This window comes from Onychostoma macrolepis, chromosome 21 (genome assembly GCF_012432095.1).
Source record: "Onychostoma macrolepis isolate SWU-2019 chromosome 21, ASM1243209v1, whole genome shotgun sequence".
In the NCBI taxonomy this organism is placed as follows: domain Eukaryota; kingdom Metazoa; phylum Chordata; class Actinopteri; order Cypriniformes; family Cyprinidae; genus Onychostoma; species Onychostoma macrolepis.
The window spans coordinates 3,314,521-3,327,758 of NC_081175.1; the positions used below are offsets into that span (position 1 = coordinate 3,314,521).

Sequence of the window (13,238 nt, forward strand, 5' to 3'; positions counted from 1 at the left end):
CGTGCCATGCATGATTTCAAACCATGACGTCTTAGTGTATTACCAACAGTAACCTTGGAAACGGTGGTCCCAGCTCTTTTCAGGTCATTGACCAGCTCCTCCCGTGTAGTTCTGGGCTGATTTCTCACCTTTCTTAGGATCATTGAGACCCCACGAGGTGAGATCTTGCATGGAGCCCCAGTCCGAGGGAGATTGACAGTCATGTTTTGGCAATTTCCCCGTAGCCCTTTCCAGCCTTGTGGAGGTGTACAATTTTGTCTCTAGTGTCTTTGGACAGCTCTTTGGTCTTGGTCATGTTAGTAGTTGGATTCTTACTGATTGTATGGGGTGGACAGGTGTCTTTATGCAGCTAACGACCTCAAACAGGTGCATCTAATTTAGGATAATAAATGGAGTGGAGGTGGACATTTTAAAGGCAGACTAACAGGTCTTTGAGGGTCAGAATTCTAGCTGATAGACAGGTGTTCAAATACTTATTTGCAGCTGTATCATACAAATAAATAGTTAAAAAATCATACATTGTGATTTCTGGATTTTTTTTTAGATTATGTCTCTCACAGTGGACATGCACCTCGATGACAATTTCAGACCCTCCATGATTTCTAAGTGGGAGAACTTGCAAAATAGCAGGGTGTTCAAATACTTATTTTCCTCACTGTATATATATATATATATATATATATATTTTTTTTTTTAACAGTCAAGCAAAAGCAACTATACACCTGAAAAGAACAAAGATGTCTCACATTTTAAACCCAAACCAGAAAAAATCATCGAAATGGTCAAAGATATCCAACTAGTACATGCGCACAAATAGGAAAACAACTGCTTTTGTAAAAATGCCAAAAGTATCACCATCTGTATGTTCACTTAGATGATGACAGCACTAAAAGCACGTTGAAGGATGTTTGTCTGGCACGGAAATTTTAATTCATACACTCATCATACTGTTGTCTGTCAGTGTTCTCTGTTTTCATTGTTGCATTAATTGGAATTGCTCTTCTGGAAATAAAAAGGCAATGAATCTGCAAACTCCTTTGCCTGAAATATTGTGAAGTAAGAGACCAGTGATACTGTTCACTGGCAGTGGAACAATTCAGACAACAAACAGATTTATCAACATGTCGGTGGTTTCATTAGACGAAGTGTTATGCACAAAATGTCTGATATGAAATGCAGAATTTCCAGATGTTTATTGTGCAATGAAATGCTTTTTTTTTTTAAAAAGAAGCAGAAAATATACATGTCTGTGCAATTAATTTTACTCATCAAGACAGCAGAGAATCATTTTTAAGTAGAAGCATTCTGTATGGATTTTCCATGACGAACAACTCAGAGTGCCCTTTGGGGTAGTTTTTCTCATCACCAGCACTTACTAAGAAGCAGTTAGTGGTTTGTGGTTACACTGCTGTGTTTGCTTCACTTCCCGAGAACACATGCAATCTCAATGGCACCTTTCTATAAGAGAGTCCCACAAACTGAAATAACTAGTGATAATGTGTCATTTGAGTTTACTAAAATAGTTTAAAGATGCAATATTAAAACACAATTTTTGGCACAGTAACAATCATTCTTTTCTCTTCAGCCTTTATTGGAGGATAATTTGGCAAGCAGTCTGCAGATATTTGTCTTCCTTTGGTCTTTTTTTCTGAAGTATACGCCTACAGTATCCATAACGGAAAATGATGTGTTACCTGCAGACAAAGACAAAAATTGGCACCTTGGTAAATTTCCACACAATTTTAAAGGCCTTAAATACACATATATCCATTTTGTGCGATTAAAAATACCAGAAAACATTCTTGGTTTCTAAGAAGTGGCACCCGTGTTTCATTTAGTTGCCTGTGTTTGCCCCTTGTCTTGTATGCATCCACCTTTTTCCTATGCCCCGTGATGCTTTTCATGATTTGTGGGAGTAAAATCCATTGAACTGTAAACAATGAGCCAGATTGACTATTATTCAACCTTGTTGTTATGAATGATGTTAACAAGCTGACTAAGTATGTCCACAGTGATTGGCTGTGTATGGGTCTCCAGGCAGCAAAACACAAATTTGCAGTTATCATGTTATGTTAATATTTGGAATTTTATGCTAAATCATACTCTATGTATTGTATTGTTCAACAGGGGGACGACGACAAATCTACTATGCTAAGTTTCTTTTCATTTATTTTGAACAGACAGTAGTACAAATTAAAAAAAAATTCCCACCTAGATGTGAAAATACTAAATATTATATTAAATTATAATGTTTTATATACAGGTGCATCTCAATAAATTAGAATGTTGTGGAAAATTTCATTTATTTCAGTAATTCAACTCAAATTGTGAAACTCGTGTATTAAGTAAGGAATAATTGACGACGGGCCGGTTACACCTCGGGTGTGCATTATTTTTCTAATAATTCAACGGACCGAAGTCAATTATTCCGCTTATACTACGGTTGTCACACCTCAAGACATCGATCAGATGATATATTTCAAGGCATTCGTCCGGTATTTCTACTCAAATCGCTATTGTGAGTAGGATTATTTCTTCCGCATCTCATCTAACGCCTCCTTTGCTAATTCCAAAACATCATTTTAAACCTAGTAACGGAGGCTTGAGCCGTTGATAACAGATTAATGCAGTTAATACAGTTAATAACTAAGTTATGAGAGAGAGAGAGAGAGAGAGAGAGAGAATTACCTCTGTGCGTCTCTCAATAGTGTTCGGCAGCAATGTCTCTAGTTATAGTGAAACTTAGTTCCTTTTGTTCACGAACAGTGCCGATGTTGTTACCTCGCTTGTGAGAAGTCATGTAGTTTTTAAGTTGTTTACTGATAAAATCGTCAGAGTAGCGTTAACAATATTAGCACGATGTATGTTAGTGTGTGTGCAAACTGTAACTGTTATGTATGTGCGGTCTGTGAGGGAGAGAGAGCGGGAGAGATAGAGTATGTGCTTTCCGTGCATAATAAAGCGTAATTTTGTGGCAAAAATATGGACATGATCTGTCGTTTTTATCCTTTTATTTACTATATTTATTTGTTTGGCCAGTGTCGTTGTGGGTTTTGGTTATTTTGCTGTTGTAAGACCTTTGAAATAACAGAAATCATTTGGTGAAGTGATATGGTCATGTAATGCGGTCAAGAGCTGCCTGGAACTACGTTCGCCGTGCGTTTCCCTGAAAATAATTGCACACCTTAGAACGTTCGTCAGCCAATCAGATTCAAGCATTCAACTGCCCCGTAGTATAAATAAATTCAATGCACACAGACTGAAGTAGTTTAAGTCTTTGGTTCTTTTAATTGTGATGATTTTGGCTCACATTTAACAAAAACCCACCAATTCACTATCTCAACAAATTAGAATTTGTTTATGTGGCCGCTTTTGCTACTTGCTACTTTTCCATTGTTTTTCTATGTAAACACGTACTAGACTGATGTGTATGACCATTGCGTTCGCGTCTTGCATCTTTTGCAGCATCTTGCACATGAGCGCCATGTTTTTAAGATGCCAATCAGAAATCCCCGGGGCCGGGGCAAGCATTGTTTAAAGTTGGCATGGAAACTGTTTTACTTGATGGCAACATGGTGGAGGAGGCATTCTGTGCTGTGCTTTTTAAAAAAACATTCCTGAATGCTGAGTCTGAATGCTTTTAGAGGCAAAGACGCATTCTGTGTGAATGATGCCTTTGTGTGGTTTATGTTTCTATTGTATTTCATCTGTGATCTCCAATGTGTTTTGTTTATTTATAAAGAATGTGATTATTATGAATTTACCTTGTTATCTTCTTCCGGCATCTTGACTACATGATCGCAGATAGAGGATTGGTAAAACAGCTTATTATATTTAGTAATGGTTGTTTTGGCTTATCATAATACACAAAGTCCTGAAAATGGATTGAGTTATAATTAATAATAAATATACTTTAATAATAAACTTTAATAAAAAAGTCTTAAATTACCAAACTAAAAAACAAGTTTTTAAAAAAGCATTTTTAACAATATTTACAATAAGTATGCAGGCCCCCAATAGTGTGGCTTTCAATTTGGCATCCAGGTTGCTTGGAAACCTCAGCACAAAATCTGCACCTGTATTTAGTACACTGCATGAGAAAGGTTTGACGATCGTGCCAAATGCTCCGTCTGTCACTGCCCCATTCAAAGACACCAGCTGTGGTCACAGGATAAGACAGGCAATTACAAAACACATCAACACATTAAGTATTCACACAGGTTACTAGCTGCGTTTCACACTACACAATAAAATCTGATGATATTTTGGGTCATATTTCTGCAGAAATATTTCTCAAAACATCATCAGATTTTTACATAACTGTGCATTGCAAAAGTAATGTGAATCTTTGCTTTCAGTATCTGGTGTGACTCTCTTTTTCAGCAATAACTTCAGATAAACATTTCTTGTAACTGCTGATCAGTCCTGAACTTGTAGGATATTTAGCTCATTCCTCTGTACAGAATCACAGAATCACAACAACTCTGGGATGTTGGTGGCTTTACTTCTATGAACTGCTTGCTTCAGGTCCTTTCAAAACATTTCAATTGGATTGAGGTCTAGACTTTGACTTGACCATTCCAAAACATTAACTTTGTTCTTCTTTAACCAGTCTTTGGTAAAACGACTAGTATACTTGGGGTTGTTGTCTTGCTGCATGACCCACTTTCTCTTGAGATTCAGTTCTTGGAAATCTGTCTTGACATTTTCCTTTAGAATTTCCTGGTATCATTCAGAATTCATTGTTTCATCAATGATGGCAAGCAGTTCTGGCCCAGATGCAGTAAAACAAGTCCAAACCATGATACTATCACCACCATGTTACACAGATGGGATAAGGTTCTTATGCTGGAATGCAGTGTGTTCTTTTCTCCAAACATAACGCTTCTCGTTTAAACCAAAAAGTTATATTTTGGTCTCATCTGTCCACAAAACATTTCCCCGAAAATCTTATGGTTTGTCCACATGATCTTTAGCAAACTGCAGACAGGCAGCAATTTCCTTTTTGAAGAGCAGTGGCTTTCTCCCTGCAACTCTGCCATGCATACCATGTTGTTCAGTGTTCTGCTGATGGTGGACTCATGAACACTGCCAATTTGAGAAAGGCCTTTAGTAAGCCTTTACCACTCCTGGGGAGGGTAACAGTGGTCTTGAATTTATTCCATTTGTACACAATTTGTCTGACTGTGGATTTGTGGAGACCAAACTTTTTAGAGATTCAGCCTGATGAGCAACAGCAACTCTTTTTCTGAGGTCCTCAGAGATCTCCTTTGTTCGAGCAACTTCGGCCTCGTTTACACTGTCAGTAAAATGTGACCCAATTCAGATTTTTGCTCATATGTGACAGAGATCGGATGTGTTCAATGTCCGTGTAAACAGGAAAAAAAACATGCATTTGGATATTTCAAGACTGTTTTCAGGCCTCATTCATATGTGGAAATAAATCAGATATAAATCAAATATGTGCCAATGCAACTGTCATGTAAACAGGCAGATCGGATTTTCTGACGCATTGCTTTCTGTACATCATTAAAACTGCAACAATTTGGTACTTCTCCAAATGACAACAATGCTGGAAACTATGGAGGAGGTATGGCAAGTGTAAACACATGAATCGGATATGGGTCACAAATGAAAGAACGTGTAAACAGACGGTCAAAAATATCAGATATAGGCAACAAATCAGAATTGGGCATCAAGACCTGCAGTGTAAACGAGGCCTTCCACAAACATGATAAAACAGGGCAGGCACCTCTGAACTGATGGACTCTAATTTTGCCTTCAAATTAACTGCTAATTCTCTAGATTCACATACTTTTGCAACGCACAGATATGTAACACTGGCTCATTTTTCTCAATAAATAAATGAATCCACGTTTGTGTGTGTTTTCCTTTACTGTAGGCATCAAATTTCCCCAGAAATGTAACCTGAAATCACCTACAACGAATGGGTCAGGAAACAAGGAAAATGGCTTGATAAGCAGACTAGCAGTGTTAAAATCATAATCTAAAAATGCTAAAAGGTTTGCGTGCATGTTATGCTACAGGTTAAATAATAGAACATAACTTTGGTCAATTTAAAAATAGTAAAAATCATATGGAAAATTGTAACTTGTATCTGAGTGCATGTGCATCACCTCAAAGTTCTGATCCATGCAGCAGGTAAGAGGTACAAACGGTCCCACAATCTTAACTTCCGGTTCACCTTGTTTATTCTCAACTGTGAATTTAGGCAGGCAAACAGACCAGTTTTGTTGAACATGTCCGATGACAAAGCCTGGTGGTGACTGAACCTCCAGCTAAAATATACATAGAACATATAATATACAGTACAATACACTCAAGGGCTAAACAAGAGAAGGATAATATTCATACCTCATGTCTTCCGCAGCTGCTGCTGCAAACAAACGGGTGCACCATTCTGATGACCTCTTTATTATATTCATTAATGACATTCATTACGAAGGAGCGACCTGGATAAAGATGCCTGCTACAATAATCAAGGTCCTCAAGAATACTAAAAAGAACGTTCCCGACATCATCCTTCACCTTATATCTGTTGTCAGCCTTTATTTCACAGCAAACTGTAAGAATTTAAAAGGAAGGAAATTAGAGTGTTGCTTTTTTGATTCCACCGTATTTCATTCATGAAATGCTAATGAACGAACCTTCGTTAAAACATTCATCCGGGTGAGGTACTTTGTAGACAAACAATTGATCAATCTAAAATTATAGCATAAAAATAACAGGAAATAACTGCATTTGTCAGAGTAACATACATATGACAGGGCTTGATGCTTACTTTTTTCTTCAAGGAGCACATGTGTTCATAATTTGAAAAATTTAGGAGCACATTAAAAAACTTTAGGGGCGCAGCGCACAGATTTATCAAATAATTCCTGTTTAAAACGGTATTTAATCATTTTAATTTAATAGTTAAATTATAGTAAACAGAGTATTATGTCAACACTAAAATATTGAATAATATGTGTTAAATAGGCCTAATGTTCTTAGTAGGGATGCACCGATACCACTTTTTACAGAACGAGTCCAATAGCGATACTTTCATTTTTGGTAGCCTAATCACTGATAGCAACACCAATACCTGTATTTTTATTTGCATTTGTAATTTTTAAAAATAGAAACCAAAAGTACAGTACAAAATCCATTGCACAGTTATGTGCTGCTCAAACTGTTTCATACATGGGTCAGTCTGATTTGGTGTGAACTGGTTCATAGTTCACTAAAAAGCACCGGTTCAAAAGAATTTGTTTGCGAACAGGACATTTGCCTGAGGCTCTGGATTATAGGCTATAATGTTGTAAATAGTGTTCAGTTTCTTTCACTATCCCTTTAACTGGTACATAAATGATCCACAGATCAGCAGATCCTGGTACTGTATCTGTTGAAAGATGCCAAGTTTATCACTAAACAGTGTTTTTGCTGAAGTAGTGAAAAATCTTTGCTGAGAAGAATGTGACAAAACATCCCAGCACCCTTCATACAAAGAGGAGTGCTAACTTATTTGATCAATGCATTAATATTTGCACAATTAATTGCAATATCCAGATAAATGCTGAATTTACTATAAACCACAACTTCTTGCACTGTAAAAAGAAAAGGAAAAAAGAAAAGTTGAGCGAACTTAAAAAATGTTTTTTTTACCAGCTTATTTTATCAACTTATTTTTGTGGGAGATTCTCACATTTTTGTTGTATAAACTTAAAACGACAAGTTGAGAAAACTCTAAAATCTGCTGAAGCTGGTTGCCTTAAAATTTTAAGTTGGCTCAACTTTTCTTTTTTACAATGTGGGGCATATTGCTTTAATTAATAATAAACATATCCAGTCTTATCTGACCCAGGTCAAGGGCTCCATATGGAATGGGCAGCATGGGTCCTCTAGTGGAGCATAAACAGACATGAGTATGTATCAGACAGTTTTGTTAAACAAGTTATAACACACTGAAATCTAAATGGATGTCATCCTTCCTACATAACATTCAATCAGGTTTATTAACTTCCGTGTCTGCAGATCACAACTTTCTTGTTCACACTTATAAGCTCCATAATACACTAATGTACATTTAATGCAAGAAATATTTTAAAATGTTTTTGATTTAATACACAGGTTTAATTTGTTTTCATAAGTGAAGTGAAGTGCAATTAAATGCACTGAATATGCACTTGTAGCATATACTTTAAATCTAAAAAGTATTTTAAAACAATACGCTTACAGATAATAATGAAATAAAAGGCCTCTGAAGAGTACATAAAGAGTCCACTGTTTAAGTACACTTAAAAAGTACACATATTTTAGATTCGTATTTAAAGTTGTACTAACTTCATCATTACAAATGTGTTATTACAAAAACATACTTAAATGTATGCAAGTTTTAACTGAAATGACATTTTAGTTGACCGCAATTGCTTGTTAGTACAATCATCAGTACAATTATGAAATTACATATATAAATGTACTTAAAGTGGTTCAAAAACTCTACTACAACATTTAAATGTAAACTATACTACAATGCAAATTACATGCAATTAAATGTCCAACAACATCACATTAAGTTTGCATTTATTCTTTCAAAGTATGTTATTTCTGTAATAAGTACTCTTTTTAAAAGTATGCTGAAGTGCATGTTTTTTTCACAAGGGGTCATATCTTGCTTTGGCTATGAGTCTGCATCAGTGCCTGTTGTGGTCAAATAAACAAAACGGTCATAGATAAACATCCAAACAAACTCACCTGACAATTCCATATTTTTATCTGCAAAGAGTGAATAAGTACGTAAATAAAGTTTAGTGTTAATTTTTCTTCTCTTTCATTACCTTGTGAATAAATAAATGGTAAAGACTTTATACAAATACACATTCATATATAAAATACAAAATGAAAACATGATTTTAAGTTATCATATTTTTAGAGTTATATACATACCAGTGAGATGCAAATCGTCTGTTCGGCAGTTCTCTCATGACAAACAATCCTAAGTAGGTTTTTTTTCCTGCATGATGTTTGTGGTTGAACAGGGGTTTGACCCACTTTCAAGTTTAGTTACTGGCATGATTTTTCAAGTTGAGTTTCAAGTAAGTAAACATGCCATAAATATTTGCAGGCAGTTTTGATTTACTTGTTTGCAACTCTGGATATTAGCTTTATGCTTTCTCGACTTTTTTTGCAGTTTGGACCTCAGGTTATAAGGAAATTCACAGTTTTTTGTAGGTGCTCATTTTCATAAGTGGGTGGGTGTCTCACATCAGCCTCTCTACTTGTCACTTGTCTCTTCACAAATGACCTTAACACTTCATAACACTATAACTGTGTTTGAGTGTCAACGCTATACAACAGCATAGGCTGCTTTTTATTTTTAGGGGTCAGAGCGTTGAAGTGCTGAAAAAGTTTCAGGTTACCCCCTTTTTCAGTGTTCAATTTAGTGTGCCACCCTTGGATTTTACTGTGCCCCTCTGGGGCATTAATATTTCCTGGACTTTCAGTAAAATGGCATCATAATGTGGCTTCCTTCTTTTCTGAGAAGATCAATAATATCAGAAAGGAGATTGGCATATCTAGTTTTGCAGAGGTCACACAGATTCGACCACAATTTCAAAAAGAAGTGACTATGTCTGTTTTTGAAGCAATTGATAGCAACATTTTGAAAGAAATAGTACAGCACCTTACATCGTCAACATGCTATCTTAACACACTTCCCACATCTTTTTTCAAAAGTGTGCTTAACTGTTTAGAAGCAGATCTCTTAGAAGTGGTGAATGCCTCACTTCTTCCTGGGACTTTTCCAAACTCCCTGAAAACTGCAGTTGTTAAGCCCCTTCTGAAAAAGCGCAATCTTGATAACACAATGTTGAACAACTATAGACTAATATCAAATTTTCCTTTCATAGGTAAGATTATTGAAAAGGTAGTTTTTAATCAGCTGAACAACTACTTAAACTCAAATGGATACCTGGATAATTTTCAATCTGGTTTCCGAGCGCATCACAGCACAGAGACCGCACTTATTAAGATAATAAATGATATTCGCTTCTGTTCTGATTCTGGCAAAATATCAGTTCTGGTACTACTAGATCTTAGTGCTGTGTTTGACACTGTTTATCATAACATACTTCTAGAGAGACTGGAAAATTGGGTCTGGCTTTCTGGGATGGTCAAATGGTTCAGGTCATACTTAGAAGGGAGAAGTTATTATGTGAGTATAGGAGAGCATAAGTCTAAGTGGACGTCCATGACATGCGGAGTCCCACAAGGCTCAATTCTTGCACCGCTCTTGTTTAGCCTGTATATGCTCCTACTAAGTCAAATAATGAGAAAGAACCAAATTGCCTATCAAAGCTATGCTGATGATACGCAGATTTACCTAGCCTTATCTCCAAATGACTACAGCCCCACTGACTCCCTCTGCCAATGCATTGATGAAATAAACTGTTGGATGTGCCAGAACTTTCTTCAGTTAAACAAGGAGAAAACAGAAGTCATTGCATTTGGAAACAAAGATGAAGTTCTCAAGGTGAATGCATACCTTGACTCTAGGGGTCAATCAACTAAAAACCAAGTCAAAAATCTTGGGGTGTTTCTGGAGACAGACCTTAGTTTTAGTAGTCATGTCAAAGCAGTAACTAAATCAACATACTATCATCTCAAAAACATTGCAAGAATTAGATGGTTTTTTTCCAGTCAAGACTTGGAGAAACTGGTTCATGCCTTTATCACCAGCAGGGTGGATTATTGTAATGGTCTCCTTCCAAAGAAGACCATTAGACAGCTGCAGCTCATCCAGAACGCTGCTGCCAGGATTCTGACTACAACCAGAAAATCTGAGCATATTACACCAGTCCTCAGGTCCGTACACTGGCTTCCAGTTACATTTAGGATTGATCTTAAAGTACTTTTACTCGTTTATGAATCTCTCAATGGCCTAGGAACTAAATACATTGGAGATATGCTCACAGAATATAAACCTAACAGACCACTCAGATCATTAGGATCGAGTCAGTTTACACAAACAGTTACAGTTTACACAAAACAAGGGGAGTCTGCTTTTAGCTATTATGCCGCCCGCAATTGGAACCAGCTTCCAGAAGAGATCAGATGTGCTAAAACATTAGCCACATTTAAATCCAGACTCAAAACTCATCTGTTTAGCTGTGCATTTATTGAATGAGCACTGTGCTACGTCCGAACTGATTGCACTATGTATAATCATTTTCTCTTAAATGTTTTAAATTCTTTTTAAATTTTTAAATCACTTTGTTTTTATTGTTGTGATTATTATTATTATTAATTCCTTGTTATTATTATTATTTTTAATGACTATTTCACTTCCTTTTATATAAAGCACTTTGAATTACCTCTGTGTATGAAATGTGCTATATAAATAAACTTGCCTTGCCTAAATATTAATGGATATTATTCTTACTTATAGGCTGCCATCTGCCTTTTTTTCTTTAAATATGTAATTGAAATCTGCTGATATTATAAATCAACACATGCTGTCACTATCCAAGAGAACCCTAAATTGAAAGAACGTACAATGGCTCAATATCAAAACAAGGTGCCAAATCTGTACTTTGACTAGCCAGTGCTGAAACAGCATTTTTATGTTTTTCAATCACTTTGGCACTAATTTCAGAGTCCTGGTGTCATTTTTCAAAACATCTTTAAAGAAACCTGCATTGGTCAAATAACTCATTTATCATGCAGTACTGTTGGAAGCACTTACTGTTGGTTTCAATGTGTAGCTGTTCGTGCAATTAAATATTGTAGTACAAAATGTGATACGTTTCATTATGATATTACATTTCTGTAAAAGGATAAATAAAGAGAATACTACAGACATAGTGGAATCATTGAAAAAAGGGCAGTAAATTGTCAACTAGTGTGTCAGCACCTCAGCTGGCTTTCTGTACAAAACAAAGGACTGATTACTGTACATTTCCATCAACTCTGTCTTGTAGATCAGTTAGAATTTTGCCTCGGCCTCCCCTATTTTGCCTAGTCTTTATCTTACAGGACGCAGACCTCGTGTTGGGTCATATAATGCAGCTCTCCTTGTAGCCTTCCTTGATAAGCTAAATCGAATCTGTAGAGCTGATGGTGTGACAGTCTGACAATGTGCAGTTTCTCAAATAGTGCAAGCGTGATTTCAGGCCCATCCACAGTTTAACATCATGTATTTACCCACATTCTCCCCTTTCCTTAACCTGACTGAAGAATTTTTCTCCACATTGAGGTGGAAGATATACATTTTGAGTTTTGTGTCTTGAAAAATGATACCAAGGTTCTGAAAATGGTGACAAAATGATTGAAAAAAAAAAAAGTCAAGCGAACACTGATTTTTTTAAATTTCTCTAAATGTCTGCTTTTATTGCCACATTTTCATCTTTTTCATATCATTCCATCCTGATCCAGGCGAAACAAACCTTCAATAAAGTTTCAGAATGGAATGCATTCTTTGTCTTTCTCATTTTGTTACTTGTGTTTTGGCTTGTTTTCTCACATAAGGGCTACATACAGAGATTTGTATTTACACACCATTTAATTGGTGTTGAATTGGTGTTATATACAAACAGAAATGCAAAGGTGAAACATGTATTTATTTTACACATAGAGTTTTGAATTCTATAGTGAGAGTAGGCTATATTTACACTAAAGAAATGCAGAAAAAAACATGCTTGTGCTCATAATAAACACTGCAAAAAGAAAAACACGTGGCTGTGAATTTGTCTTTTTTGAACGCCACACTTATTTACTGATTACAGCCAGGTGTGAAAGCATTTAGGCTACATCATTTGTTTACTTAGAAATCAAAACTCATTTTTTTGAGGTAGAAATTACATACCCACTTGAGTTTCTTTAGTGTAGCCTAAATATTCCTAATTTGATCACTTAGAACGCAAAACTCTATGTTTTGAAAAATAAATAAATGTTTTCACCTTTGCATTTCTGTGTACTTTGTAATTATAACACCAATTTAATAAATCCAGTCACTGATTTACAGTTGTTTGCTGTTTGTAGGCTACTTAATAGCAAACAACTGTAAATCAATAACTGGATTTATAAAATGTGGATAAATAAAAGTTTTTTAATCGTATATATTTATGAAACACGCTCGTTTATGTATATTGTTTAGTAACTTTTTTTATTTTTTTTTATTTTAATATTTTCGATATATTTAATATTTGATTGGTAACTATGGTAACCGATATTACCGCTAA

The 13,238-nt window shown here is 35.7% G+C and overlaps 1 protein-coding gene across 2 annotated transcripts; it reads right to left on the bottom strand.

Annotated features, from left to right (window-relative positions):
* Window positions 1-1,176: 1,176 nt before the first annotated feature.
* LOC131528976 (phospholipid scramblase 2) lies at window positions 1,177-9,178 on the bottom strand. Of its 2 annotated transcripts, XR_009267965.1 has the most exons (10): window positions 8,947-9,178; window positions 8,755-8,775; window positions 7,861-7,901; window positions 6,669-6,723; window positions 6,376-6,584; window positions 6,138-6,299; window positions 3,997-4,158; window positions 3,765-3,874; window positions 1,791-1,930; window positions 1,177-1,694 (listed from the first exon to the last, which is right to left on the bottom strand). XR_009267965.1 is itself a non-coding variant. In XM_058758454.1 (9 exons), exons 2-8 carry the CDS (start codon window positions 8,765-8,767, stop codon window positions 3,791-3,793), a joined length of 726 nt encoding a protein of 241 aa, XP_058614437.1. In that variant the 5' UTR covers window positions 8,768-8,775; window positions 8,947-9,178; the 3' UTR covers window positions 1,177-1,694; window positions 3,765-3,790. The 2 variants fall into 2 exon arrangements, 1 of the variants encoding a protein (XP_058614437.1); XM_058758454.1 differs by lacking the exon at window positions 1,791-1,930.
* Between the last annotated feature and the right edge of the window lie 4,060 nt (window positions 9,179-13,238).

Excerpts from the sequence above, each read along its gene's own strand:
- LOC131528976 (XM_058758454.1), bottom strand. Across the intron at positions 6,585-6,668 it reads GGATGAATGTTTTAACGAAG|TTTGCTGTGAAATAAAGGCT; the intron begins GTTCGTTCATTA and ends AAATTCTTACAG. Across the intron at positions 4,159-6,137 it reads GCATGGATCAGAACTTTGAG|CTGGTGTCTTTGAATGGGGC; the intron begins GTGATGCACATG and ends CTGTGACCACAG.